The following is a 26,826-nucleotide window of genomic DNA, read 5'->3' on the forward strand; positions in this document are numbered from 1 at the left end:
GAATGGTGGTGTAGACCAAATAGACTTTTTATGCTACGACTGATAATACGATAATTCTGTTATTAACGGGGATATTTTGTGCGTGCGTACATATCGACATGGGATATGGATGTTCCAAGATGTGGTTATGAAGTGATCGGCATTGATGCCTACCTACTTGGCTTGAGTAATTCCCACTCATGATCTTCATTATCACTTACCTAAGGCCATATCTCAATCTGTACAGTATTTGCTCGACAGTTCTTAGATAGGGGGAGGTAGTGTGCACGAACCACGTCTATTGTAACCATGTACGGTGTCGCCTGCTCTAGAACAGGTATGTGCAACTCGCGGAGATCCGGACTGCCGGAGTCAAGTTAGTTTATACGTATATGTGCGACTTCTATTTCTCAAGCTCGCTGATTAGACTAACAGGTAGCTATGAGACTAGAATCATGCCTACTAGATGATCGCCAAGCTGATATGTCGTTCAAACATGTCTGAGAAGACATCTGTTTCTCAGGTAGATCAGTCTGTATGGGTGGTGGTTCAGGGCTGTCGGTACAGGGGTATATATCAGCCTCAATGTTGCATAGACCCGCACTGATATTGATCCAGAATTCCTTAACATTGGTCGTTGGAAGATCGAAACAAAGTTCGGTGAAGATCTTTAACTATTGACTTTACACTACAACATCACTAGCATAGAGAAGCCACTTTCAGGGGTATGTATTAAAATAGTTTGCCATCTCCATGGGTAAATTTGGCATTGGTAATTGTCGGCAGTTGTCCGTAAGTTGACCTAGACGACTTGCCTTATTAACCCCTAGATTTCAAGTAAGATTTAGGCGAAAGAACTGTTAGTCTTTCCATTGGTTTTGATGCTTGGATGCCTGTTTATGTTACTTTGAAAGCAGACGACCCGCTGTTTCCGTCTCGTATCCGACTGAGAATCATAATCACTCGGGGATAGGCAATATAACTTATGACGACGCATAAATCACACAATGTCACGACCTCCTGAACATCTGAATCTGTTTTGAGCAGATGGGTCGACTTTAGGCTCCACGACAGCCATAGATGCATATCCGTAGAGGCCAAGCCGGCCGTTCTAGCCGGATGCTTTCTTTTTCTTTACAGCGTCCTACAGAGTGACCTAGACGGATATGCGGTTCAGTAGTATGGTTCGACACCGCCAGTTACACGGTGATTTAGGCTACATCATTGGCTATATCCATTGCTTCTTCCTGCTGTGATACTGCACGTATGCTTTAGATCGGGAAGAATAGGATACGATAGCAGACTTGCGTAGAATAATTAGACTTACGGAGCCATGTTCTACACATACTATTATTTCTCTATAAAATGGACGAGCGCCAACCGAAACCGTCCGGATCGACATGCCAAAGCCGAAGCGAGATTCGGTCCAGTTATTTAGTCTATAGATCGCCTCTCAGTCACGTACCAGCTCCGTCTACAAACACTGTCTTTGCTTTTAAGGTTCAGCCTTAGCACCAGATTTGTTTCGAGCTGGCTTGCTCGATATGCGAGTTATTAAGGATGAAGCTCCTTAGTCTACTTGCAGCCGCCGCGCTGTCATTCATTTTCGTTTCCGCGTCGGCGATACCCGTACAATCTCTCCGAACAGCAAGCGATGATCCGGTGTTCGACGATGACTTCGCTGATCCATCAATATTCCAAGACGAAGACGGTACCTGGTATGCCTTTGGGACGGCTGGAAAGAATAAGCAAGTCCAGGTAGCTACAGGAGAGAGCTTCGATGGGCAGTGGAATCTATTAAAGGATGTCGACGCCCTTCCTCACTCGGCTGCCTGGACTACCGGACGACATACCTGGGCCCCTGATGTGCGTCGCGCGCGCAACGGGAAATACGTTATGTATTACAGCGGCGAGGTAGCTGAAGATTCGGCTCACCACTGCATCGGCGCGGCAGTAGCAGACGCCATCACCGGTCCGTACATACCCGAGGAGGAACCTTTTGCTTGCGACCTCTCAGCCGGTGGCTCTATCGATGCGTCTGGATTCGAAGACGAGGACGGCAAACAATACGTCCTTTATAAGATCGATGGAAATAGTGTCGGTCATGGCGGAAGCTGCAGCAACACCAAAAAGCCGATTGTACCAACGCCTATCATGCTCCAGGAAGTCGAAGAGGATGGTGTAACGAAAGTTGGCGAGCCTGTTCAAATTTTCAACCGCAGCGACGAGGATGGTCCATTAGTGGAAGCACCGAGCTTGTTGCGTACGGACAATGGGCTGTACATCCTGTTCTTCAGCAGCGGTTGCTACTTGGAGCCAAGCTACAACGTGAACTACGCAACGTCGACGAGCCTGAAGGGGCCATTTCAACGAGCACAGCGCCCGATAATAAAATCAGGGGAGTACACGTTGCAGGCACCCGGCGGCGCCACCGCAGTACATGTTGGGGATACAGTTGGGATCGCTTTCCATGCAGATTGCCAACAGGGGAGATGTATGCACACATCACACACGGTGGTCGACGGCCGAGAAGTAAGAGTTATGATGTAGGCTACTCGACGATTCATCATTCATATTTCCGCGAACACGATGCTGAAAGGACGGGCTGTGCTGGACTAGCACAAGGTCTTGATACAATTTTTCTTTGATAACCGGGTGAGAATAACAGGTACACGAGAGGATACTCGAGGTCAGAGGTTGGAATATGGCTCAATTGATGTTTCTCGCGCCGACGCTGCTCACAACACTCTTTAGATTAAAGATAGATTCGGAATATTTCATATTGATATCTTTGGATTCGGGATAGAGGGTAAATGATACCAAAGCGGATAGACCTATATAAGCGTAGTAGATCAGTAATATCACAGGTTCCTTTGGACTATACGCGCATCCTGCTTTTAACTATAGTGAATCCTGAGAACATAATGTGAAATTTGATGTTGAGAAGTTCTCCAAAGCTCATAAGATTGACGAACCGAGATTGGTCTAAGCTAAATGGAGGATAGATTAAGTCTATTTTTATGCATATACATATGTGATATGTCTGGTCATAAATCTGAGCACGGACTATTTCTGATTTGTACTTCCCCTTATGTATCAACATAAGCGCCTGTTTATTATCTGCAACCTTCGCAATATCTTCAACCTGCACTCTGCAAGCCTTTTATCACAGTTACATTGTCTACGCCCAGCAGAAGATACCATGTGCTTCTTCTCCGGTAGGGCTGCCTATATCTCTCCGTCCAATCGTATTATCTCCCGATCACTTGATATTCCTTCCGAAGCGCCCCCGCAACCTTTAGTACTCTCTGTTGCAACTCTACAACAAATTGCTCGTCATTACGTAGTACCTATGGCACACTAAATAGCGAAACCTCTACTGCGCAAGTTGGAACATTCTTGGCTTGACGATCTGCGAATCACTTTAGGATAACTCTTCCAAAGCAGCCATGATAATTGTAGGTTTATATTGACGACTATCCAATATATCAAACGGCCTATTAGATAACTACTTACTTGACTAATTGAACGGGAAACGATTTTAATTCTCCTTAAACGGAGCTGAGCTGAAATTAGGGCTGCCCTGTCTTGTCGGCCTCTAAATGGGGGCCAAATGGCCGTGATTTTTTGCCGCCAGCGACCTCATTACCGACCCACTAGAGCTGCCGGGTAAGATAGGTACCGAACAAATCACGGCGCTTAGGGACCAGAATGTATAGATCATATACTTGTCCCATTGGTTCATCCTCTTATCGGATAACCTTTAGAGGTAGGTCTATCTCACACTATCCAAGATCGGGTCTTTTCAACAGCGTAAGAATCATCGCTCGCCTACTTTGAGATATATCACCCAGGGTATTCTCTCGCTAGTACAAGGGAGGAATTGTGGGTATGGCTGCAATGTTACCTTTTCGTGCAAGCTATCGGCACATTTACATCTACATAGGCGCCGACTACCACTAGGTTGGTAGTAGTGTAAAATCGTTTGCGCGCGATGCATCGCTATGAACGTCTGCCTCCTAAGCTAAAGGGTAACCGACCGAATCTCATATATTATTCGGCCTGTGCCGGGCTTCTAATCTCTCAAGTAGTTCATCGAATGTTGTACACTCCTTTTCCATCTTAAGACCTTTTCTATTTCTACGCTCTCTAGTGAGCTTATCCAAGACCTTGACCAGCTGGCTGGCGGTATTAACTTTACGAAATTTAATATCATCCTTTACTGTACTTCTTATAATACTTCGGTCTTTATCGACGTTCCTTCATTACGAGATACCCTCCTATTTACCAATATTTGATCTCCAGGCGAGATGGCTCCTCTTGCATTTGCTCTTATCCTTACTCTCTTCGTACGATATAGCACCAGTCTGCAGGTTACGCCAAATTCGCCATGCGCCTCGCTTTGCGTTGACTCCACTGGCCTCGACTTTTCCGATCCCAACTCATCAAGCACTGGCAATTTGGATATTTCGTGTTATGATACCGAATATTCTACATTGCCTGCAGGCAAGAAGTTCCGAAAATGCATGAGTTGCCTTCAGGATAGCAACTTTGCTCAGGGGGATGAAAGTGACCAGCTTTGGTTCTTATGTAAGTACATCACAGCTACTTAATATTCTCATCTAATACAAATATAGATAACCTCAGATATACGTTTGACTATTGCATTTTCGGGTTTCCTAATGCCACAGGAGTAGCATCCACTCCATGTGCGACATCTACCGCATGTGGGGGGCTTAAAGAGGCTTTGACAGACGGCAATCTTGATCCTAAGAAGAATGGTTATTCGTATTGTGGCTCGGATGGCATGCTTGATGCTGCAGTCTCGGAGTGCAAGGCTTGCGTGAGCGTTTCCGATGACCAAGACTACTTAGCCAACTGTAAATCACCTTCATCTTCATATAATACCATAATACTAATCACTAGTACAGTCCTCATCACTCTTGACGCAGGGTGTCAACAGCAGCCACCTACTGGAACCATAATCGGTCTGAATGATACAGTCTTCACCAAAACTACGATCAGTTCTGTTGATCCTTCTATCGAAAAATCCGACGATGAGAAGCAATCTACCCTATCCGTAACTCAGATAGTGGGGATTGCAGTTGGCGCAGTTGTCATTGTTTTGGCTATAGCTGGCTTTTTATTCGTACGCTGCCGTAGACGTCGTAACCGCCGTCTTCTACTCGGAGATGTCAAAGCATCAGCGATGGCACAGAAGAGGAACCGCCATCGCACTGTTTCCACACTCTCGTTTCGGTGCCAAGCACACTTAACTCCTCGGTCGCCTGCGTTCTTCCCAAATCCGTCTGACGGTACCATTGAAGAGGAGAACCCTTACGCAGGCCCATTCTCTGCCCTTGCCTCTAACCCTGTTTACCCGGAGTCACTAAGACAGACTTTGAACGACAGCATGGGTCTCAACTCTTTCTCTAGGTCAGACAATAAGGTCATACCACACAACATTGCTACGGCCATCCCCGCGATCCCAAGTAATGTACACTACTCAACTTCGCCTAAGGCCGCATTCTTCTCCCCAACCGATGAGCCTGCTAGCACTACTAGCACCAAGAGCACAGCACAACTTCTACCTCTAAGGCAGTATAACCCTGCCGAGTACTCAGATAGCTCGCCACAAATAGGCACCAACCCTAACACCGTATTCAGTAGCCCAATATCTGGCTCTACTGCTAGCCCCCTCATAAGCCGCGCCTGGGAACGGAGTACACCAACATGGGATATGCCACCTCGCAGTTCCAGCCGACCGACAGGAGGCGGAGCTTGGGAAAGGGTGACCTCCGGTATCGCGGCAAAAAATCGGAGGACCAGTAATACGGGAAGTCCTGTAGAGACTAAGCAGATTAATTTCAACTTCCCTCCTCCGCCGACAGGGCGGTAACCTATATATACCCTTATACCATGTACAAGTATAATAACTACATTGCGGCTATCTGATAATATGCTAGGATTGAAGATGAAAGCAGTACGACAGGGCTTTAGCTCTCATTACATAAATGAATAAAGTAAAACAGAAGATACCCCTATTTTCTAGATGCTGCTCTTACGTTATGCCTAAGAATAAGACTCACAAAAATTGTATTTCTGCAGAACCTATTTACCCCAATCCGTACCTATACATGGAGTTAGCTAGACGAAAATTTCATTTATTCCTATTCTATCTTAAGACTTGACCGACCGCCCACGTATGTACACTTCCTTGATATTCCGGTCGTCGCCAGTCATGACAAATTTATCAAATATCGTCCTAATGGAGTCTTCATCATCTAGTATAGTCATAACACCCAGTGCATTCGCGTCGATAAATAGAGCGTCGAACTCCTTCCCAACCTCGAAGTTGCCAATTCTGCTATCGAGACTACACACCTTCGCGCCTCCTAACGTGGCCAGATAGAACAATTCCCCTATATTAAGCCCTTTGTGCTCACCCCCGCTCATGACTTCCCGCGCATTCGATGCTACGAGGGCTTGCCTCATTGCATCTAGAATGCTGCTTGAGAACCCGCCCCCGCTGTCGGTCCCAAGGCCGACCTTGATGCCGCGCCGTAGGAACTCGCGAACTGGCGCAGCCATAAACCCCCCGCCAACCGTCATGTTGGAGATGGGACAATGCGCAACACCACACCCCAGCTCCGCGACGCGACTCATTTCGTGCTCGCTCATATGGCAGCAGTGAGCGAGGATTGAGCGCTCGCCTAGTAGCCCGTAGTGTGCGTAAAGGTCCGCTTCGCTGCCTTTGAACTGCGGGAACAGCTCTTGCGTAAACTTCATCTCCTGCTCGGCCTCGTTGAAGTGCGTCTGGATCGGCAGATCCGTGTTCGCCGCCGCAAGTACGCCGAGCCCCCCAAGCAGCTCCGGCGAACACGAAATGGCAAAACGTGGCGTTAGTACGTGCTTGAGCAGCACGCCCTCTGGATCGATACGCCGCACGTGCGCGATGCAGTCCTCTGTGTCCGCAAGCGACGCCGCGGCGTTCGCGTCCCGGTAATATTCCGGCGCGTTCCGGTCCATGTTGCATTTACCGATGAGGGCGCGCTGGCCTTTCTCTAGGCATATGTCTGCGAGGATCTTGGTGGCTTCCGCGTGGAGCGAGCCATAGTACGACGCTGTGGTGATCCCCTGCTTCAGGAAGCCGTCGACGCAGCTCGAGTAGACGCGGCGTGCGTACGCCGGGTCGCGGAACCGCGCCTCGTTGGGAAAGGTGACTTGTTCTAGCCAATCGAGGATGTGCATGCTTTGCCCTAGACCGCGTTGCGCCCATTGTGGCGCGTGGTTGTGCGTGTCGACGAATCCTGGGATTAAAAATTGGCCGCGGGTTAGGTAGCGCACGTCCCTGAGGGCTGAGGAGGGGATGTCTAATGATGATAGTATTGAGGGTACTTTGTCCTTGGGGGTATCTTCTACTAGGTTGATTATCTTGCCATTGGCGCCAACTACGAGTAAGGCGCTCTCGAGTATGATGAGGTCTGATGGTCCGAGTGAGTGGATCACGGTGCCGTGGAAGATTTGATATGCCATTTCATGCGTCTCATCCCATTACCCGAAAAAATATTGGATCTTATAAAAGTATAAGGCTCTTTGGCTATATAGGTAGGTAGTTATTGAATTCTATCTATAGATCTTATAAAGTAATGTGCCTGATAAAGTAATGTGCCTGACGTGATTGGGAGAATATAAATTACATGTTCTATACTATGTAAATGAGGAGCTCCCGAGACATATCGTATCTTGCCAGCTGAAGATCTATTGGCAGATAAGTCTGTCAGCTGTAAGCCTGATAGGTAGCTTTACTCATTAACTACCTATTTCAGGGATGAAATTACTGTTATAGCTAAATGAAATGGCAATTAAGCAGGATGACTTTTGTAAATGAATAGCTGTGTTTTACTCAAGTTGTAATGATTGAGTATGTACATAGTACTCAGAAGCCTACTTGTCGTCTTCATCCTTAGGTAGTTAGTATAAGATTACTTTGACTTCAATAAGTTGTTCTATCTTACTGAATTACGCTCAACTGAAGAAGGTTGAAGGGCGCAAAGTCCCACCTGGCTCACTCTAGTTTGGTTACATTAATATATGGTCTTTTGAACCGGCCTGGTTTGTGGTCATGGCTACCTAGGTACTCACTTTTCCCGCTTTCTTTTCGCGATTGTCGGAACCCCGCGACGATAAGACGTCTCACAAAAGTATGAGACATACATAGTCCCATTTTTATTGTTTAGAGGAGAAGCTATATCTAGGTAGGTACTCCATGGTAACCATCACGATAGAGACTGTAAAGGCTTGCTTGGCATTTAATACCTCAGTAAAACAGAAGTTTATAAATTTAAAATACGCATATAATTCATGTAAGCAAGGTGTCAACGTATGTGAGGTATAGAAAGAAGTGTATCTAGGTATTTCAAGAGATTGTCGGAGATGGATCCCTGTCAACTCCGGTAAAGGGAATCCAGCAATGGACCACCCGTTCTATCAGTAAAGGTACTTCCGATTGTCGGCTTGTATCCTCTATTTATATGTACTTTTTTGAAGGCGTTCGTAGATATTGCGAAGGTGGAGAAGAGTCGAAAAATTTATTGACATAGCAGACATAACCCCAAATACAAAGAGACCTGTCAAATATCACAAATGCTATGACGAAGGTACCTTAGGTACCTGGCCCAACTCGACCCAGAATAAATGGAAGCAGCAGCGTGCTACCCTGATAGGCGTTTGACGTGGCGGGAAAAGAGGTAGTAGCCAACTATGTGTTGCCATACAGGCGCCTCGCAGTAGTGATACGCGACAAAAAAAGAGTACCTACCTAATGTACCTAACAAATGGCAACTGCTCCCCGTCAACTCCTCTAGAAATGTATGTACCTACCTCAGGCATGCACATATGTAGGTACATGTAGTTGGGCCTAAGGAAGAAAAACCTTGGAAGGAGTTGGACCGAACGGAAAGTGCTATTTTCCATTTGAAATTACCTAAAATTACATAGACGCGCACACACCAAATCCATAATCGTCTCTTTTTCTTGCACTTTTATGCAACACCAACTATATTTACACACTTCTGACGCCAACTTCTAACCAATCATGGCCATGGACATGTCAGTCTACACAGCTATGGGCGATGAGGATATCGCCCTCGCCTTTCGGTTAATGCAGGAAGATGCCGAGCAATTCATTACTACTACTACCAGAAAGGGAAAACAAGTCGAGGGGTCCGAGACGGACGCTCAGATGGCTTTTAACCTTCTTCTGGAAGAACTGCAAGCTGCAGAGACCTGTCTTAGTGATGAAAGAATGACTAGAAGCATGTTGAGAGCAATTCAGTCTGACGGCGCTGTCCTTTCCCAGGCCCACGATGAAGAAGATATTGCTCAAGCTGACCATGAAATGTCACTCGCTTTGAGCAATGGACAAGATGAGGCCGTGGCCCAGCGAGCTACCCCTGAAGCTATGAGCAGCGATGAGGAATTCCTTGAGAAGCTCTCGGTCATCTACAATACCGGTTTTGATCATCCCATGAGTGGCACTGACGATTACGACGACGACGACGATACAGCCACCATAAACCAGCCAGAGAGTTCCTCATGGGCTGCTTCACGCCAACCTAGTAGACCACCAAGGACATGCGACGCTTGTGGAGACCAAAAGCACTTCGCAGAGCTGGCTCGCGCTCCCTGCCGCCATGAATATTGTCGCGAGTGCCTCACACGTCTCTTCCGAGATGCTTCAAACGATGAATCCCTCTTTCCTCCGCGATGCTGCAGACAATCCATCCCATTAGTTAAGAATCAGGTATTTATTGACAGCGACGTAGTCCGTCACTTCCGCCAAAAGGCTCTTGAGTTTTCTACCCCTCGTCGAACATACTGCCATAACCAGAATTGCGCCCGATTTATTCCAGCAACCAATTATCTAAACGATATAGCGACATGTGGCGAGTGCGGGTATCGAACCTGCATGACTTGCAAGGGTGCTACCCATAACGGCGATTGCCCAAATGACGAACAGCTTCAACAAGTCTTTCAACTAGCTACCGAACAACACTGGCAACGTTGCCAAAACTGCTGGGCGATGGTTGAGTTGAACACTGGATGCAATCACATGACGTAAGTTTAGGATAATTTTTACTATTAGATTCGTACGATGCATACTTAACCTTTGATAGCTGTCGATGCGGTTTCGGATTTTGCTATGTCTGTGGTGGTCGCTGGAAGACTTGCCAATGCGAGCACTGGGATGAACATCGTCTGTACGCACGTGCTGCTCAGATTGATGCCCGTGGCCAAGTTGAGGATGCTCCGGAGGAGGTGATACCTCGTGGAAATCCGATACCTTTTCGACTACATCTAAATGGTCGGCCACCCTTTCAGCACCCGGTTGCCAATCAGCAGCATGCTCAGCAACAGGCTCAGCAACAGGCTCAGCAACAGGCTCAGCAACAGGCTCAGCAACAGGCTCAGCAGCAGGCTCAGCAACAGGCTCAGCAGCAGGCCTTGAATCAAGAGCGTCGTCAGCAGGACATAATACATGAAATTGAGGAAGAGAGTGAAGATGAGAGTGAAGGTGAAATAGAAGAGGTAGCGGCGCAACCAGTAGTCCAACATGCACGAGAACAGCCTGTATTCCAACATGCACGAGAACGGCCTATATTCCAATTTCCAGCCCTTGACATCCTTCAACGGACGCGAATCCAGCAACTCATGGAAGATCTCAGACACAACCACGAGTGTCAACATGACCGATGGTTTTCTAAGAGAGGACCTCGCGAATGCGAAGAATGTGGTGACGTCATGCCCGTATTCATCTACGAATGTCGACAATGTCATACTATGGCTTGCCGCCGCTGCCGGTATCACCGGTTGTAAAGACCAAGGACAACATGTTCGTGAAAGCAGCAGTCTCATTAAGACTTTTGAGCTGTGGCTTGGTAATCGGGGGGATACCAGTTAAATCGGAATTTCTAAGTTCATCACCTCACCTCCAGCTACCTGGAGGCGAATGGCAAGAAAAGCAGAAAAATTTCATGGTGCAGTCATGTACCTACAATATTTGTCGTACAGACCACAGAGTCAAGCTACCTCTAGCATGACATAGAGATGAAGTCGGATATATTTTTCGACTGACTGTATAGCTACCTACTTACGAGTTAGCAGAGCATGTAGAGGGTGTATAAGGGAGTGAAGTGTAACGAGAGCATTAATAGGGGCAGAGCTCTCGCTGTTAGTTCTATACAATCTGTAGGAACTATGAAACAAGCCTTGACTATGGCTTTGATCATTATGCAGATCTTTCAAAGTCTATCTTATTATGGCGTGATAAGCATATGAATGCCACTTTTAGTTCGCATTGACGCCATCGGCTTGATTCAAAGCTATTGGTGCAGGTACCCCTTCAGGAACGCAAAGACCATCGTATATATTTACTAGAACCTATCTCTTGGGGTGAATCCTCATAATATTTCCTGGAATTTATACACGAATATTGCATCCATGGTATGCATCAAGGTAAGTTGGATTGTGTCCCATGTTACGATCCCATATAATACTTGATATGTCTAGCAATACGTCCAATTTTCTACGGGCCTCTAGAGCTCTTAAGTCTTTCCTTGAAGAGCTTGTAGCCGCCGTGCCACTCCTCATCCAAACCCGGCAGTGGCTCTTTTCCAGCTTTCGCCGCGTCTCCGTTGACCCAGTTTAAGACCTCTTCTATATACGTGTCCTCTATGGCAAACATACTGTGGAACTTATCGTCGGGTTGGAACCGAGCTTTCCTTTCCTTGTGTTCTTGCCTCATGGCCGACTTGGGTGGGAGCTTGGCATGTCCTGCGAAGACTTTGGCTGCAACCTGGGCTTGGAAATCGAAGAGCGAAAATGTCGACACGTAGTGTGAGACACCTATGAATGCTAGTGATGGATCTGGAATATAGAATATGTCTTTGTGTAGATTATGTGTAATGTAGCCGTCGGATGTTATGAGCACCTTGTCGTCGGCATCTTGCCACGGGAGTAGAGGCTGTTCTAGATCCCCAAGAAAGGGGTAAGTGGTGATGTACCCCGTAGCGATAACGACACGGTCGATTCCTTCTATAACTTGCCCGTCCTCGAGTATGGCTTTACCGGGTATTGCATTGCCGGATTTTAATGCTTGGGCTTTATCGTCTTCGGCATTGTCGTCGATGACGAACTTGGCGACCAGTGGGACCCTGGTGACACCTTCGGGGAGACGCGGTCCAAGTACATCATACTTGCTTACTCGCCTACTTTGAATTATTTTAGCCCCTAAAGCAGCTGTCTCGTTCGCGATATCAACGGCTGAGACGCCGGCGCCAATTATGAGCACTGTCTGATTGGCGAAAGGAGCGGGTGTCCGATATTGCTTTGAGTGGGTAATTCGATCCGGAAATCTTTGCTTCCATGCTGCTAATCCCGGAATATCTGGGACGAACGGAGTGTGGTAGTGTCCACTCGCTACTACAACCGCGTCGAACTTCCAGGTCTTCTTCGTCAACGTGTGACCAGAATCCGTTCTCGAAAATGTGCTCGTTTTTACGGTCCATTTGCTGTCGCCTTCCGGCTTAGACACGCTTTCCACTCGGGTGTGAAATTGTACGTGATCATTGACGCCGTGGAGCCGAGCAATATCGTTGATATATGTGTTAACCACCTTTTGGTCCACGAAGTCCTCACTACCTTCCGGCCAATGTAGTAGGCTGCTTCGCATAACAGGGGTTGGGATGTTATTCTTTAACCCGGCGTAGCTGTGAAAATGTCAATATCATGTGTCAGAATTCAATTAACAACTTTAACTCATTATATTATGAGATTTTCATGATGACTCAAAGATGGTTAGGGATCAATGTCGGTATGTGTTCAGAATTGGTGTTGTGTATGAGTAGAAGAGAGAATTGTAAGCATAATGTTTTGATACGTACCAGGGATTAGGCGGAGCATGTATCAGCGCAACTTCATCTGAGCTTAACCCTTCTTTCTCGACTTCTGACCAATTCGGAACAGGAGGTCTAACATTAGGGAATGGTGGGGCTCTGTCTGCTTGAGGTTCGTAGTCCCATACGCCGCCGACTACGCCGGTCCGCTCGAACGCGGTGACGTTGAACCCGGCCCGGAGGAGGTGGGCCGTTGACACCACTCCGCTTATGCCGGCACCGATGACAGCCACATCTGTAATGTTACCGAGAAGTGGCCCGTTCTCAGTCTTACTATCATTAGTTAGGGAGCCCATTGTGATTGTCTCTAGGAGAGGGGTGAAAGGCCATAAGACATAAGGGGCCACACCGAGATATGAATAGAAGCGGAATCTACGGATAACTGTGGAACAAAGTGCTGTTGATCACCTCATTTTCTACTTGAGATAACAATCTGCCCATTTCAAAATGCTTTGGTGTGATTATAAATCGTGGGATTCCTCTAGGCTAGGTGAAATGAGACCATCTGCCGTACCGATTACGTGCTTTTTGGAGAAATGCTCGTAGCACAAGTGGACCATGTGGAAGAGCATACTACCTGACAGGGGAAGTAAGATAACAGCCTCAAATATAAGTCAATGGTCTCATTTCGGCTTATTTTCAGTTAGGCCCGTAACTAAAACCTCGAGGAATCCGACATGTTATGTTTAACCCAGTACGGCACAAGTTAAGGAATTCGCATATTTGACATGGTTTATATTAGAAGTATGGTCTAGAATTTGATAGTAACAATACTAGTTTTCTAGGCCGCTCCTGTATTCAATAGCTGGACCTTTTTAGCTACTTCTCGATGATGTAGCGTCCGTATCGTGAGGGAAGTGACGATAAGGCCGGCGGCAAAGAAGACCATGGTAACAAACCCTTTGTGATACTGAGGTCCGTCAACTTGCTGCCAAATAATTAGTGGCAGCCACGCCTGAACTACATAAGCCATCTCGTTCATAGATGCTACTACGAAAGCTCGCTCCTCATTATCACCACCGCAGATTTCATGTGCCCACGCAAAGGTCAAGCCACTGATTCCTCCCCCGATCATACCAATGACGTAGCAAAACCACTTCCAACCTGTAGGAACATTCCACACGGCGAGACTCGTGTTGGTGATGATATTGACAACCCCTGAGAATATCATAGGCGGCCATCGAGCACCCTTGAAAAGAGAATCGGATGTCCAGGCATAAATATAGGTGAAGATCACAGCGACAGCTGCTGCAATAGTAGGATACGAATTTATAGCGGCGATGCTGTATCCTTCCTGTTTCAGCCAGAGCGAGAAAGCTGGTTGGCCACCGTAGCCTGTCCCGTTGTTAAAGAAGATGTAAAGCAGGGTAAGCGCATAAATGTGCCATGATGTGAAGATCTTCTTGAACGTGGCTTTTGTGTATTTTCCCCTGTTGGCTCGGCCTTCAAACTCCATGCGCTTATTAGCTAGCGCTATCTCGTCCTTCGTCAACCACCAGGCGCGAGTGATTTCCGGTACGTCTGGAAAGAAGAAAAACCCCGCTATGGCAATCGGTAGCGATATTGTGGTGTTTATGATAAAAAGCCACTGCCATCCACGATAGCCATTTGTACCATTTAGTCGATACACAGCCGTCATCAGATAGCCAGAGAACATGCTACCTATGGAGCCACTGGCGTGGAAGATACAACTTCGCTTGGCGAGCTCATCTTTTCGATCTGCTATAAAGTTAGCGCCTAGTAAAGGAAGTGGGGATATTCGTCGTGCCCGTTCTCGGGTTATAATCTACGGAGGAAAAGTGGTGAATGGATATTTTATAGAATTTTAACATACTAGGGGTACGTTAGCATCGCGTTCGAGATCTGTAATCTAAAAAGGGGGTCAAGACATGATAATACATACCACCAACTGCCAATAATATACTGAATGCCTGGGTAATAGCTGCTTTCTGCAAGCCCGATGAAGAATCTTAGGACGTAGATTTGTTCTGCTGTTTGACATTTTGAAAGCAAAATCGTCAAAACTGACCAGACAACCTCGCAAGCCGGGATAAATATTGACGGCCGAACCTTAGTTAGGAGCATGTTACTACTACCGTTAGTAAAATCAAAGTTGAAGTATAGAGAAAAGGGGTTCCAACCTTGGAATTTCACCAATAACATAACCAACTGTCCAACATGTGACCATGTAGTTGAGCTGATTACCGTAAAGGCCTAAATCCTCCTTCATACCGGATACGAAGGCACTGTTGACGTTAACTTGATCGAGATACTTGATAAAATACCCCAATGAAGCGAATGTCAGAATCACCGCGTCGAGCTTGAACAGAAACCGCCTCTCCTCGGGGGACTTGTCAAATGTGTCCCAGAAATAGGACCTCCATGTCTGCTTTGGTTTCTCGTCGACTGGTGATAGTGACTGAGTATGAGTTGAGTCAACATCACTATGATCCGTGCTCTTAGCCGTCACGTCGCCGCCGGCTTCGGCTATGACCTTAGTCGAGGAGATCTCCTTGCTTTCCATCTCGTATTACTCGAATACACTTTCTAGGAAAGGTGAAGATTCAAAACCAAAAGTTAGAACGCCCGGGGCATTCCGATTTAAAAACATCTAGATTATCTGAGGTTATACAAGGGTTAATTAAGCCCGCTTTCCTCCGTGATGAAAAAGTTCATCCCACGCCTCGAGAAACAAGGATTCTAGTGTGCCATCTCACATCTCACATGCAGATTCCCCTGTTCTCTATCGACCCAGATAGATCCAGCAAGAGAAAGCTCTGATTCATGATTATCAATGAGGTCGCTCCCCCTGTCACCTGTATCTCGCGATCGCGAACTTCCGTCATATGGTGATATGTGATATCTATAGTTACTTTCCGAGCAGCATGTTGGTGAACTACACTCTTCCACGGCTCATGCGACTGTATGTGCTGCAACAGTGCGGGGTTGAATATGTTGTGTCCTTTTGTTGCTAAAAAGCGAGTGAGATTGAGGCGACCTGGGCGACAAGGTGGTGGTCACCTCAAACATGGCTGCCATGACGCCATGTTATAACCCCACAGAAAGGATCGAATAGCACCACATTACGCATATAACCTGCACTCGAGACGCAAGATTTCTCGCATCATCCTTCTCCAAGATCACGTATTGATAAGGAACTCCAATGACGGCTTTGATAAATCGCGGGGAACAGCCTACTCCTCAGTAGATGCTGCAAGCAACTTCATGGCTATTACTGCTGATATTGTGTCAAAGCAGATATGGCTTACCAATCTTCACATCCTGACAGGACAGCTTGCCTATTGAAATGGAGAACTACCTGTCGTCGGATCATTGGGAGATTAGGTCAATGGTTGGGAGTCTCCAATTCAATGATTATAATGTTATATATTCGTAAAGGTCGTACGAGACGGTAGTGAGGGGGTAATAGTATAGAAGTAAGACGAGTCTACCAAAGACTTATTCAAACACTGTCAAGTAATTACTACTATACCAAAGTTCTGTCGAAGACTGAATATTGTGACAATGGCACCTGCACCAATTGATGAGCGTATCAGGGACGTTGCGGCGCCACGTAAAGACACGCTTGGCCTTCCTGAGCCCGCTCTCCAGCGTCTAAAGAAGGCGGGTATTGACCTGTCAAACGGTTATCCCTACCGCCCGGCCAGGCCACTCTACCTCCAAGATGTCTATAACATTAGAAACAAAGAATGGAAGCATAACGACGCCGGAGCGCGTGCGGATAAGTCAAAATCGGCACTGCTCTCTGCCGCCACTAAAGTTACGGACCTCACTGCTCATATCGGAACTGAGATTGAGGGTTTGCAATTGAAGGACCTTACAGACCAACAAAAAGACGAACTAGCCCTTCTCATAGCTGAGAGGAGCGTCGTCTTCTTCAGGAACCAAACAGATCTATCGCCTCAAGATCAGCTGGCGCTTGGGAAATACTATGGAGAGGTCGAGGTTCACGTAAGTGTTATTCTAATACAAACGCTGTTAGTGATGTGTATATGCTTATTTCCGAAATAGCCCCAAGTAGCGCAAGTCCCTGGCAACCTAGGCGTGACTGTTATCTGGCCCGACCTGCAAGCTACCGAACGGGTGGCTAACTTCAGAAACCCGGGAGGAGCTTCGCGGTGGCATACAGATCTCGTACATGAGCTGCAGCCAGCCGGGATCACGCATCTCCACAACGACACTGTCCCGCCCGTTGGTGGCGACACGCTCTGGGCAAGCGGATACTCGGCCTACGAGAAGCTATCGCCGGATTTCCGCAAGATTATTGACGGCAAGTTAGCCGTGTACCGGTCCGCACATGCGTACCTAGACCGGGATCACCCTGAGCAAGGCCCTAAGTTCGTTGAACGCGTGCACCCACTCGTTCGCGTCCATCCCGCCACAGGCTGGAAAGCTCTCTGGGTTAACAGAGCTATGACCGATCGCATCGTTGGCTTGGATCGTGCAGAGAGTGACGTCATCTTGAACTACCTCTACGATGTCTTCGAGAAGAACGTTGACATCCAAGTGCGATTCCGCTGGACAGCGGGAACCAGCGCGCTCTGGGACAACCGCATAACTATTCATAACGCTTCGTGGGACTACAATGGCAAGTATCCTAGGCACGGAACCCGTGTGACTTCATTAGCTGAGAAGCCATACTTTGATCCGGCGGCTCCAACTCGGCGCGAGGCTCTTGGGCTCTTGGATGAGAGCGAGAAGCAGATTGACGGACCTGCTTAAATGGCCAATGTACCTAGTCAGACAGAATGGAATAAAACAATATGCCTCTTGACGCTATTCTACCGGAGGAATGCTTATCGACGGTCCGAGTCGTGAAAGTTGATTGACGATAGTTTCAAACGGGCTTAAATTATGGAGCGTAGAAATCCGACGCCCGGACTTTCTAGCCACACTGAGCTTCGCCAAGCCACGCCCAGGGTATAAAAGGGATAGAAGTGATGACTGAATAATGCTGTGTTAACTGAAACTCGAAAATTAATTCATGACCTCTTTTGAACAGTTGGGCAGAGCCCACGCGAAACAGATGATTACGAGGTCTCGCGTCAAGATTCGACAATTTGTATGTTTTAATAGACCAATCACAAATCTCAACTAATGCCCGAGTTTACGAGGGGTTATGCCCGAGTTTACGAGGGATATTGTCAGACGATCTTTTTGCCTGGCCAATTTTCGAAATAGGAAGTTCGTCCGTGCGCAGCTCTGGAGCGTTTTTATTGGGTACATCTCCAAAAATGAGTGGAACTCTCACATGTTCTTCCAGATCCCCACTTCTATCTTTTTCTCGAAATACGTATCTTTTTTTTTTGCCATAGCCTGGTTAGCCACGGTTATTAATCACGTAACCACGCATTACATACCTAGGTTAAAGTAATCCAAGTTTTACAAAAGCTTGGGTTCGAATCTCACATGCTCCTTTTTTTTTTTTTTTTTAATCTTTTTATCTTTCATTTTTTAAAAAAATTTTAGCAAAGCTTAATGTTCGAGGTTGTCAGCTGCTGCTGCCGGGGAAAGGCGCTCGGCGCGCGAAGCGTGCCGAGCGCCTTTCCCCGGCAGCAGCGGCACGTAATCAACTTACGACCTTCGTAAACTCGGGCTATTGTGGTGCCCCGCAGGGGTGCCCTCATGTTGTGTCGAATTTTTTCCATGGCCCAAATAGGAAAGTAACTCAATGGGCAGTATCTGGCACATGCGCAATTATGTAAACTCGGGCATATTGTGCAGCCCGCAGGGCTGCCTCCAGTCTTAATAGCCTCTTTCTCGTGAAGGAAGTATTTCAAATACTCGCCATTCATGATTCCCTGAAGATAGCATTGCCCGACAAGCTTATAAGTCCCATCAACGCTATGCCGAAGAACATGCGGCGATTTCGAACCCAATATTATGCAGATCTTGTCTCCGGGTTGAGAATATGGAGCTACCCAGCCCAGTCGTCCTTCGGTAGTGCGGCAGAAATAGTATCCAGCCGTCAGTGTATCTTGACTCTCACGTAATTGCTGTGTTTCCATTATCATTTTAAGATTAGGCTTGAAGGGAGTGTCAGCCGTCTCTTGTATCCACTAAGGAATATGTGTTAGCGACTGTCTGTCTAGACGAAGAAAAAGTTATTTCCGAAGGTACTTACCCCTGAATTCCGATGCGTTCGTTCCCTGTACGCGTGGTACTTTTGTAGGTCAACCGCGGAGAGGCTATCGTCGAAATCTAATAGCCAGGCTTTCGTGCTCTTCCCAGACTCTGACTTTCTCAGCCCGACTCCGACCCTCGGTGTTGCGGAATGCTATTGAAACGGCTTCATCCCACATATCTTTTTCTACGTCGTATTTTAATCCCATCTTTTCGATAGCACCGAAATGAACATCTTCTTCGGAATTAGGCTTGGCCATACTGGTCATTTCCTCCACCTTGTCAACAGAAATGCCTTCGATACATAACACTGTGCCATCATCGGAAAAGTGAGCGGATGACTTCGTAGTCCTGGACGCGTTGAGCTGCCTGTCATGTCTGTAAAATATTTGGCCGGGATATTCGCCCCTCACGGATGTTTTCGAATAACTCGTCTTTTTCGATAAGAGCATAACAGGATCTTTCATCGTCGATTGGGAGAGTCGGGATAGATCGGCAACCCACGATATTGGGCGGGTCTCAAGAGGTAAGGTGTCGACAAGTACGAGAGGTGCTAAATCTCCCGATTCGATGGCTATTCTCGCGTATCGACACCATAACTCTGTCTCATGTATGCCGTAGTACACTATGCAGGCTCGACCTAATTTCTGTAGCTTTCCCAGAGCAGCGAACTGGCATACGAGGAAGCGGATTACCCCATACATACGGCAATGCTTCAAAAGAAGGGGCGTCGTCTAGGGATGTTATGACCAATTCACATGATATGTCTTCTGACTTCTGACCACCATGGGGCCTCAATAGGCGGATGTGCCGAGGAGACAGTAGTATCTCATACTCGTACTTAGTTGCCATGCCGAATAAAAGCCACCATTACACAGAATGCTCATCAAGAGCGCCCACTCCAAGTTAATAATCTCGACGAGGCTCTAAGGCATATTTTCAACTCTTGAAATAGCTAGAAAGCCGAAGGGGCTAAGTCAATATTATAAAGTGCCTGCATGAGGCTGATTGGAGAATTACCTCTATTGATTGGAAAATAAGAAACTAGGAAATTGTAGATGCATAAAGCTTCATCATCCTAAACACCAATCACAAAGAATGTGAGTGGCTGAGGCTTATGCAGGACCTAAAGACTTAGATTTCAATGGTGCTTACGAACTAAGCATTTTATAGAATTCTATTAGGCATTCAACCAGGCTACAGCGCTTAACAACTTAGCCTACCTAGACTATGAAATAATTTAGGGTGGTAGTTGTATTTTCACAGCCCCGCTGGATGCCTCACATAGGGGTCGGCTTCCTTATAGAAATGAGAGAAAACTACCGAAAGCTTGGGAATAAGAGAGTATTCAAGTTTCATAAATATTAATAATTTTAACAAGTTCTGAGTCCTTTTATTTACGTTTTAATATAAGTCTTACTCTATCCCTACAGCGGCCTAAGTTGCCACCTCGATTGTGCAACAAATTCACAACAGTCAACCGATAGCAGTAGTACTCTAAGTCGTAGGACTATTAGCTTGCTACGATGACTGGAGAAGATATTACAGAGCAAAATGCGTCTACAGCCCAGGACAAGCCAAAAATAAACGACAAAGTCCCCGAGGGCATAGAAGACGCCAATAGCGAGTCCGCTGCTACATCAGACGACTCGACAAATGGCATAATGACGCCTGCCACTGCAGAAGATGAAGTGGCCCAGTCAGAACTGCCCTCCTGGTTCAAAAGTTGCATTAAAACTTTCGAAGAACTAGCTGAATACGACATCCCGTTGATTATCAATGATGCATCAAGCAATCAAGCTCCAGAGGCTGAAAAGCCTGAGCATTATGCTATTGATTCTGTGATGTATGAGAGTCTGTTTGACCTTGTGTTTCCTCGAGACACGAAGGGGCAACAAGACCATTCGGATATGGAACTCCCTAGAAAGTTTTGTCATGATGCTATGGCACTCCGGATGCCACACGCCTCCCACGGCCAGCAATTTCTAAATCTAGTGGTACAGCGCTTTGCGAGAGACATTGGAGCCGATATTATCACCTTGGGACTACACGATTTTGAGAACCTTGCGACTCATTTTGCCACACTATCGGGCCATTCTCTTCCTGAGGGAATGTCAACATTTAGAGATCTCTATTTTGTAGAGCCTGAAAAGCTGTCGGAAACGCCGAAATCTGATGAGAAACTAGATGATTCGACATCAGATCCTGAAAAGCCCAAGTCAATGGAAACAGAAGCGGACAAATCAGGAGAATCTGAGCCTAAACAAGAAGCAAGAAAGAAGCTTCCATTTCCGTTCGCAAAATTGTTTACCTCGACATCGGATAAAAGGGGCTCTTCGCAGATAGCTACTCCGGAAAAACAAGAACGTCCTATAATCATATTATTACCTGAAGTCGCAGAAGACATCTACAAACCCCCTCGCAATGTTTTAACGCATCTGAGGGATGCCGTCAAAGAAGCCAGAAGTCAAGGAAAGGAGATTGCTGTTATTGCCATTGATAACCAGGACGATCCAATATATGGTTATTGGCCACCGTCACCTCCGGATGATGACGAGTTCCTCTCTGATCTCGGGTCTAATCCAGTCAAGGTAGTGCAGGTAATAGTGCCGATCAAAACGGACTTACAGAAAGAGCTACTTAAACAGGACCACAAGAAGACGACGCAGAAAGTTAATACTCGGAAACTACAGGAGAAGATCCAAGAAGGACGAAAAATCCGGTCTTTCTCGGGATTATTGGAGCCACACGCTGATTGGAAACTCTCGGAAGAGAGTTTCGCCACAAAACGGCTCAACGACCCTGACTTCAAGGATCGTGAAATGGAGTTACTGGCAAGCGCCTTAGGCGCCAACTTAGATATTAAGAACGTCGAAAGGGCATTTGCGAGACTCAAGGTGCTATACGAGTGGATGGAGGAAAAGGAGAAGACACCACCAGGACAATGGGACAGCTTCCACGAGGACGCACGAAAAGCAATTGAGACTATCAAAGGTGATTCCTGCAAATATAAGCATGAGAACACATTGCTGGACTCTATTGTCAACTCCGGTGAGCTTACCTACTTGCTATATACAGAACCTTACTCCTAAGACTAACAAAACATCTAGACACCGTCGAACAGAGCTGAAAAGACATCGAAGTCGACGAAGATACCAAAAGCACCATTAAAAAACTCGTAGACCTAGCCAGCTCAGACCCAAAGTCCCAATATGGCCTCTTAAGCAAGTCTCGCATTCGCGGCGCCTTGCTCTACGGCCCGCCAGGGACAGGAAAGACACAACTGGCGCGAGTCTTGGCGCACGAGTACAAAGTGGTGATGATACACGTCTCCGCGGCAGAGCTTGAAAGCAAGTGGGTAGGGGAATCGGAGAAGCTGATCAAGGCTCTCTTCAACCTCGGCTCGATGGTTGCTCCCAGCATCATATTCATCGACGAAGCAGATGCCCTGTTCCGGAAGCGTGGCCCGGACGACCGGAGCTGGGAACGGAGTCGTCTCAATGAGTTGCTAAACCAGCAAGACGGGTTGAAAGGCTCTAAGATGCCGCCATTCTTGCTACTTGCGACGAACCATCCGAACGACCTGGATGACGCTGTAATGCGCCGTGTACCTGCGCGTTTATTCATCGGCTTGCCAACTCGCGCTGCTCGTGAGAAAATCTTCGGCATATTCCTCCGAGACGAGAAGGTAGACTCAAGCGTCAATCTCTCACACCTAGCCGGTCGCACCGCCGGCTTCACCGGATCAGACATAAAGACAATCTGCACCCAAGCAGCGCTTATCTGCCAAGACGAACTCGACAAGTCGGAAAAGTATAGTGAAACCCGGGTGCTCACCAAGGGGCACTTCGACGCCGCGTTGGCCCGAACCGGTCCGACCGTTTTCGATGGCGCCATCCAGCAGATCCGAGACTTCGCGAAGAAATTCGACCCTTCTGCAATTCAGAAGATGGACAGAGCAGGCAGAGCCCAAGAAATCCCTGACCCACCGCAGAAAAACATCGCCGATCCGGGACTTGCAACTTTAGATGATAGATGGAGGAAGTACCCGTTGGTCCGTGTGCATCCTTTAAAGGACCAACGGGTACGACAGCATTCCAGGCAGCAAGAGACCTAAGATGAATGACTTTTTAGATAGATTCAGAAATCCGCCTGGAAGCGTGGATTTCGAAGACGAGTTGCTCAAGTTTAAGCAATATGTTGGATAAAAAGATACCTTAGGTACATAATAGGACGTGGCAGGACCTGTGGTGCAGGGTTAACCCAATATACAGGTTAGATTAGTTAAACTTGGGTTAAGAAAGACACTGCATTTGGCGATAACAGAATACAACAGGAATTTTTAACTGCAAAAATTTAGCGTCATTTATCAGGTATCCATACATAGGTATCTTTGGAAAATCCGTAACGGTTTCTGGTCATCATATTCGTCTCTATAGGTAATACCTACATTCATATCTAATCCTCTAAGCAAAAGTAATGGTCCAATCGGCGCCGATCCTAGCACCAATACGTCCTATAACCGCAAATGTGCCCCTATCACCGTCCGCCTTATAGTAAGTAAGCGGGACTGAGACTTTCTTGCCCTCAGACTCAACAATTACTTCCTTCTTGCTAGCCCAAGACGAAGGTGCCCCGACGACGATGATCTTGTCGACGGCAACGTTGCGCATCCGCTTTAGCCAGTCTCCTTCCTTAATGCTCTTGGCATCACGACCTTCCGCATCGGTAGAAGCAAGCGTTGAACCATCGAGCTTGAACTTGCGGTGGATGTATTGCCCCTTTTCGTAATCAAAAGAGTCACCATCATCAACGTACAATTCTCCTTCTGCTTCGCCGTTCTTGCCAACGGCTACGACGAGGGTATAATCGTCGAACTTCATCAGCTGGGAGGAACGTCGCGGGATATCACGGCGGGGGAGGATGTGTCCACCCTGTATCAAGACAGGGATAGCCTCAAGGGGTGCATCCACGGTTAAGTGCTTGCCCTTGGTCGTAGGTAGCTTCTTGTAATTGAAATAGTTATAGTAGACCTCACTATCTGGGATGTAAATATCCGTAGAAGTCTTGTCCTTCTCCACGATTGGCTTAACCAGGAGGCCTGTCGATCCAACAAAGAACTGGTCGTCAATGTCGAAGCCACCTTCCTCACTTGGATGCGTCCAATATAGAGGGCGTATGATGGGGCTTCCGTCACGGTTAGCGTGGTAAAATGCAGTGTACCAAGCTGGAAGTAGACTATAACGAAGGCGAAGGGCGGAGGTAATGATAGACCGGTGCGGCTCTGCGAGTAGGAATGGCTCCCGGCGCCGAGCATCAATATGAGCGTGTCCTCGGAAGAAAGGGTAAAAGGCGCCAGCTTGGTACCAACGACTCTGTAGCTCTAATTCCGGATTGCCGAAGAAACCGCCGACATCAGCGCCAGAGAAGGGGAATCCAGAGATTCCTTGAGCAAGGATCATAGGGATAGAGGCTCCAAGGTGTTCCCAGCTAGCCTGGTTGTCACCCGTCCACATAGCTCCAAGACGCTGAGAACCAGCATAGAATGATCTGGTAAGTACGAATGGACGTCGTAGCTCGCCCTTCTTTCGGGAAAGGAGAGCCTCATATGTCGCATTGTGGAAAGTCATTCCATTGAGGTTATGAACATCACGATGTTCCCAGTCACCATGATGAAGGTTGTCTTTTGGCATGGTAACTTCGGGTCCATTAAACACGGATGGTTCATTCATATCATTCCAGATAAATGTATTCTCCATGGTACCCTTGAACGCATCATAATTGAAAAGGGATGACCACCATTTGATGGCTGCAGGATTGAACGCATCGATCCAGTGAGAAGATCCTGGCCAACACCAGCCGTCAAAGTCATTGCCATCCTTATTCTTGACGGCTAGGCCCTTCGACTTGAGCTCATCAGACACATGATAGCCGCCCACATTCTTGATATGCGGATCAATAATGGTGACCAGTTTTCTTCCATGAGCATCCAAGTGCTTACCCATGGAAATCGGATCCTTGAACATGTCGTTATCCCAAGTGAAGTACTTTTTGTCATCGGTATACTCGATGTCCAGCCAAATGACATCATAGGGGATGTTGTACCGATCCATCCTACGGTCGACTTCCTTGACGTCGTCGTCCGAGACATAGTTCCACCGGCATTGGTGATACCCGAGGGAGAATTCCTGAGGTAATGCGGTAGTACCAGTAAGCTCGGCATAGCTCTTAGTTATGTCGCGGGGAGTTGGTCCAAGGAAAACGAAGACGTCCATCAAACCGGCTTCTGAGATCCAATGAGTTTGAGTACTTGTTTTGGCACCAATTCCAAGAGCCAAGGGATTCGTGGATTCCTTAACTTTGGTGATGTCAATCCAAGTTTCGGCGGCATTGAGCCAGAAAACGCCAACTGTGGAATCCTTTCGCTGAGCTTGCATGAAAGGGATTGCACCATACAAGGTCATTGGGCTGTCCAAGATGTACTCGAAGACATCGGCATTGTACAGCCTGTAGGGCTCTGCATAGTTGCCTTCGCCGCCACGCGTCTCTTTCAACGACAAGGGACCGGCGTGTTCAGGAATTCCATAGACATGCTCGTAACCAAAAAAGGTGATATCAAGTGCAACACTCTCGGGGCCGCGGGGCTTGGAGTCAGTGTTCCCACCAAAGGCCTCGTCCCACCAAGTGCTCTCGTCTTCTGACGGGGCTACTTCAGGGGTTTCTTCCTTCTTTTCTTCTTGTGATTCCTCTCCTTCTTTCTTCTCGGGTGTTGGCTTCTCGATCTTTGCTCGCCAATGCTCCAAGTTCATCAATCCTCGATCGTTGAACTTGATTTGAGTAACACCATCCCGTTTAAAATCGATCGAATACGGCTCGTAGGTTATGTCAGCCTCGAATGCAGAGTTTGGGCCGTACTGGATCTTGATTCCGGTCTTGCTCTCGTGGGAAACTTTGGCATCCGTGTCGACGTCCAAGCCACCGACGATAGCCCATTTTTCAGCTTCATTATATCTTTCTTTTCTGGCTTTGCTATTGTGCCTGAGCTCGATGTCCTTCTCTTGCCTCCTCTGCTCGTCAACAGAGACACGTGCCGTACCCGACTTCAAGAAAGATACGGTGAGAGGGAGCCGAACAGTGATTCCTTGCTCGTCGATAGTCTTCAGGATTGTGGCTTGGAATTGGCCATCTTTGAACGAGGCCAGCTCGGGAGAGATCTTATACGGTGCTTGCCATGAGGATCCCAGGGAAGCTGCATTATCAGCGTAGTCCCTATTTCTCTTGCAGAAGCCCGACTGGTGGCATTTCTTGAAATCGTTTTCCTTAACCGCCACTATTTCCAATTAGCTACCTAGGGATATTAGTTTAGCCTATGGTTAAATGTTTACCTCCTGGTGTAAAAAGAGAGCATAGGACGGTGAGAAGGCACAAGAAAACCGGCCATCTTGAGGATAGGCGACTTGTACCGGCACCGGGCATATTTGGTCCCTTGGCACGGCGTCCCTTATAAGGGTTATGAATGTAGGAAGAACCAGCAATAAGTATTAAATAAAAGATAGGACTAAATAAAAGGATCTCATGGATATAGGGTCATGAGATTAGCTGTGAAATTGCTTCGCGGAATCGCAAGCAATTGTATTTATGTGATTTAATTGTGGGAGGTCAAAGAAGTTGATGCTAGCTGTTCGTTCAAAAAGACAGCTCAATGCTACATAGCTTAGGTACAAGCTTCCCCGAATTTAACCAAACA

General features: G+C 47.2%; 12 protein-coding genes across 12 annotated transcripts; 6 read left to right on the top strand and 6 right to left on the bottom strand.

Moving 5' to 3' along the window:
• Window positions 1–1,262: 1,262 nt before the first annotated feature.
• Window positions 1,263–3,080, top strand: F4817DRAFT_334425 (glycoside hydrolase family 43 protein). Its single transcript, XM_049302889.1, has one exon. It carries the CDS (start codon window positions 1,540–1,542, stop codon window positions 2,527–2,529), a length of 990 nt encoding a protein of 329 aa, XP_049159989.1. The 5' UTR covers window positions 1,263–1,539; the 3' UTR covers window positions 2,530–3,080.
• Window positions 3,081–4,134: 1,054 nt separating this feature from the next.
• Window positions 4,135–6,019, top strand: F4817DRAFT_69394 (uncharacterized protein). Its single transcript, XM_049307778.1, has 3 exons — window positions 4,135–4,569; window positions 4,617–4,859; window positions 4,911–6,019. The coding sequence occupies exons 1-3, from the start codon at window positions 4,290–4,292 to the stop codon at window positions 5,876–5,878; spliced, it is 1,491 nt and encodes a 496-aa protein (XP_049159990.1). The 5' UTR covers window positions 4,135–4,289; the 3' UTR covers window positions 5,879–6,019.
• F4817DRAFT_69391 (guanine deaminase) lies at window positions 6,020–7,850 on the bottom strand. The gene has a single exon (XM_049307777.1). It carries the CDS (start codon window positions 7,513–7,515, stop codon window positions 6,160–6,162), a length of 1,356 nt encoding a protein of 451 aa, XP_049159991.1. The 5' UTR covers window positions 7,516–7,850; the 3' UTR covers window positions 6,020–6,159.
• Window positions 7,851–8,744: 894 nt separating this feature from the next.
• F4817DRAFT_334429 (uncharacterized protein) lies at window positions 8,745–10,410 on the top strand. Its single transcript, XM_049302890.1, has one exon. It carries the CDS (start codon window positions 9,077–9,079, stop codon window positions 10,100–10,102), a length of 1,026 nt encoding a protein of 341 aa, XP_049159992.1. The 5' UTR covers window positions 8,745–9,076; the 3' UTR covers window positions 10,103–10,410.
• F4817DRAFT_69419 (uncharacterized protein) lies at window positions 10,221–11,108 on the bottom strand. Its single transcript, XM_049307779.1, has one exon. It carries the CDS (start codon window positions 10,894–10,896, stop codon window positions 10,339–10,341), a length of 558 nt encoding a protein of 185 aa, XP_049159993.1. The 5' UTR covers window positions 10,897–11,108; the 3' UTR covers window positions 10,221–10,338.
• Window positions 11,109–11,566: 458 nt separating this feature from the next.
• On the bottom strand, window positions 11,567–13,231 carry F4817DRAFT_364433 (FAD/NAD(P)-binding domain-containing protein; the record flags this gene model as incomplete). Its single annotated transcript, XM_049306752.1, has 2 exons — window positions 11,567–12,749; window positions 12,924–13,231. The coding sequence occupies 2 exons, from the start codon at window positions 13,229–13,231 to the stop codon at window positions 11,567–11,569; spliced, it is 1,491 nt and encodes a 496-aa protein (XP_049159994.1).
• A 485-nt stretch (window positions 13,232–13,716) lies between these two features.
• F4817DRAFT_314885 (MFS general substrate transporter) lies at window positions 13,717–15,459 on the bottom strand (the record flags this gene model as incomplete). The annotated part of the gene is made up of 3 exons (XM_049300465.1): window positions 13,717–14,654; window positions 14,846–15,024; window positions 15,077–15,459. 3 exons carry the CDS (start codon window positions 15,457–15,459, stop codon window positions 13,717–13,719), a joined length of 1,500 nt encoding a protein of 499 aa, XP_049159995.1.
• Window positions 15,460–16,217: 758 nt separating this feature from the next.
• On the top strand, window positions 16,218–17,990 carry F4817DRAFT_69453 (alpha-ketoglutarate-dependent sulfonate dioxygenase). The gene is made up of 2 exons (XM_049307780.1): window positions 16,218–16,907; window positions 16,968–17,990. Exons 1-2 carry the CDS (start codon window positions 16,461–16,463, stop codon window positions 17,676–17,678), a joined length of 1,158 nt encoding a protein of 385 aa, XP_049159996.1. The 5' UTR covers window positions 16,218–16,460; the 3' UTR covers window positions 17,679–17,990.
• Window positions 17,991–18,585: 595 nt separating this feature from the next.
• On the bottom strand, window positions 18,586–20,100 carry F4817DRAFT_334440 (uncharacterized protein). The gene has a single exon (XM_049302891.1). It carries the CDS (start codon window positions 19,781–19,783, stop codon window positions 19,145–19,147), a length of 639 nt encoding a protein of 212 aa, XP_049159997.1. The 5' UTR covers window positions 19,784–20,100; the 3' UTR covers window positions 18,586–19,144.
• Window positions 20,101–20,194: 94 nt separating this feature from the next.
• F4817DRAFT_69480 (uncharacterized protein) lies at window positions 20,195–22,284 on the top strand. Its single transcript, XM_049307781.1, has one exon. It carries the CDS (start codon window positions 20,606–20,608, stop codon window positions 22,169–22,171), a length of 1,566 nt encoding a protein of 521 aa, XP_049159998.1. The 5' UTR covers window positions 20,195–20,605; the 3' UTR covers window positions 22,172–22,284.
• Window positions 22,108–23,426, top strand: F4817DRAFT_334442 (P-loop containing nucleoside triphosphate hydrolase protein). Its single transcript, XM_049302892.1, has one exon. The coding sequence runs from the start codon at window positions 22,399–22,401 to the stop codon at window positions 23,194–23,196; it is 798 nt and encodes a 265-aa protein (XP_049159999.1). The 5' UTR covers window positions 22,108–22,398; the 3' UTR covers window positions 23,197–23,426.
• F4817DRAFT_334443 (glycoside hydrolase family 31 protein) lies at window positions 23,427–26,767 on the bottom strand. The gene is made up of 2 exons (XM_049302893.1): window positions 26,465–26,767; window positions 23,427–26,409 (listed from the first exon to the last, which is right to left on the bottom strand). The coding sequence occupies exons 1-2, from the start codon at window positions 26,553–26,555 to the stop codon at window positions 23,546–23,548; spliced, it is 2,955 nt and encodes a 984-aa protein (XP_049160000.1). The 5' UTR covers window positions 26,556–26,767; the 3' UTR covers window positions 23,427–23,545.
• Between the last annotated feature and the right edge of the window lie 59 nt (window positions 26,768–26,826).

This window comes from Daldinia loculata, assembly GCF_022478755.1.
Source record: "Daldinia loculata strain CBS 113971 unplaced genomic scaffold F4817scaffold_18, whole genome shotgun sequence".
Classification (NCBI taxonomy): domain Eukaryota; kingdom Fungi; phylum Ascomycota; class Sordariomycetes; order Xylariales; family Hypoxylaceae; genus Daldinia; species Daldinia loculata.

What these genes read in the sequence shown, in the direction of transcription:
- F4817DRAFT_334425 (XM_049302889.1), top strand. Translation starts at nt 1,540, where the DNA reads ATGAAGCTCCTTAGTCTACTTGCAGCCGCCGCGCTGTCATTCATTTTC.
- F4817DRAFT_69394 (XM_049307778.1), top strand. Translation starts at nt 4,290, where the DNA reads ATGGCTCCTCTTGCATTTGCTCTTATCCTTACTCTCTTCGTACGATAT. An exon ending in TGACCAGCTTTGGTTCTTAT is followed by an intron (nt 4,570 to 4,616) that starts GTAAGTACATCA and finishes ATACAAATATAG; the next exon opens with ATAACCTCAGATATACGTTT. An exon ending in CCAAGACTACTTAGCCAACT is followed by an intron (nt 4,860 to 4,910) that starts GTAAATCACCTT and finishes TCACTAGTACAG; the next exon opens with TCCTCATCACTCTTGACGCA.
- F4817DRAFT_69391 (XM_049307777.1), bottom strand. Translation starts at nt 7,515, where the DNA reads ATGGCATATCAAATCTTCCACGGCACCGTGATCCACTCACTCGGACCA.
- F4817DRAFT_334429 (XM_049302890.1), top strand. Translation starts at nt 9,077, where the DNA reads ATGGCCATGGACATGTCAGTCTACACAGCTATGGGCGATGAGGATATC.
- F4817DRAFT_69419 (XM_049307779.1), bottom strand. Translation starts at nt 10,896, where the DNA reads ATGAGACTGCTGCTTTCACGAACATGTTGTCCTTGGTCTTTACAACCG.
- F4817DRAFT_69453 (XM_049307780.1), top strand. Translation starts at nt 16,461, where the DNA reads ATGGCACCTGCACCAATTGATGAGCGTATCAGGGACGTTGCGGCGCCA. An exon ending in ATGGAGAGGTCGAGGTTCAC is followed by an intron (nt 16,908 to 16,967) that starts GTAAGTGTTATT and finishes TTTCCGAAATAG; the next exon opens with CCCCAAGTAGCGCAAGTCCC.
- F4817DRAFT_334440 (XM_049302891.1), bottom strand. Translation starts at nt 19,783, where the DNA reads ATGTATGGGGTAATCCGCTTCCTCGTATGCCAGTTCGCTGCTCTGGGA.
- F4817DRAFT_69480 (XM_049307781.1), top strand. Translation starts at nt 20,606, where the DNA reads ATGACTGGAGAAGATATTACAGAGCAAAATGCGTCTACAGCCCAGGAC.
- F4817DRAFT_334442 (XM_049302892.1), top strand. Translation starts at nt 22,399, where the DNA reads ATGATACACGTCTCCGCGGCAGAGCTTGAAAGCAAGTGGGTAGGGGAA.
- F4817DRAFT_334443 (XM_049302893.1), bottom strand. Translation starts at nt 26,555, where the DNA reads ATGCCCGGTGCCGGTACAAGTCGCCTATCCTCAAGATGGCCGGTTTTC. An exon ending in CTCTCTTTTTACACCAGGAG is followed by an intron (nt 26,410 to 26,464) that starts GTAAACATTTAA and finishes AATTGGAAATAG; the next exon opens with TGGCGGTTAAGGAAAACGAT.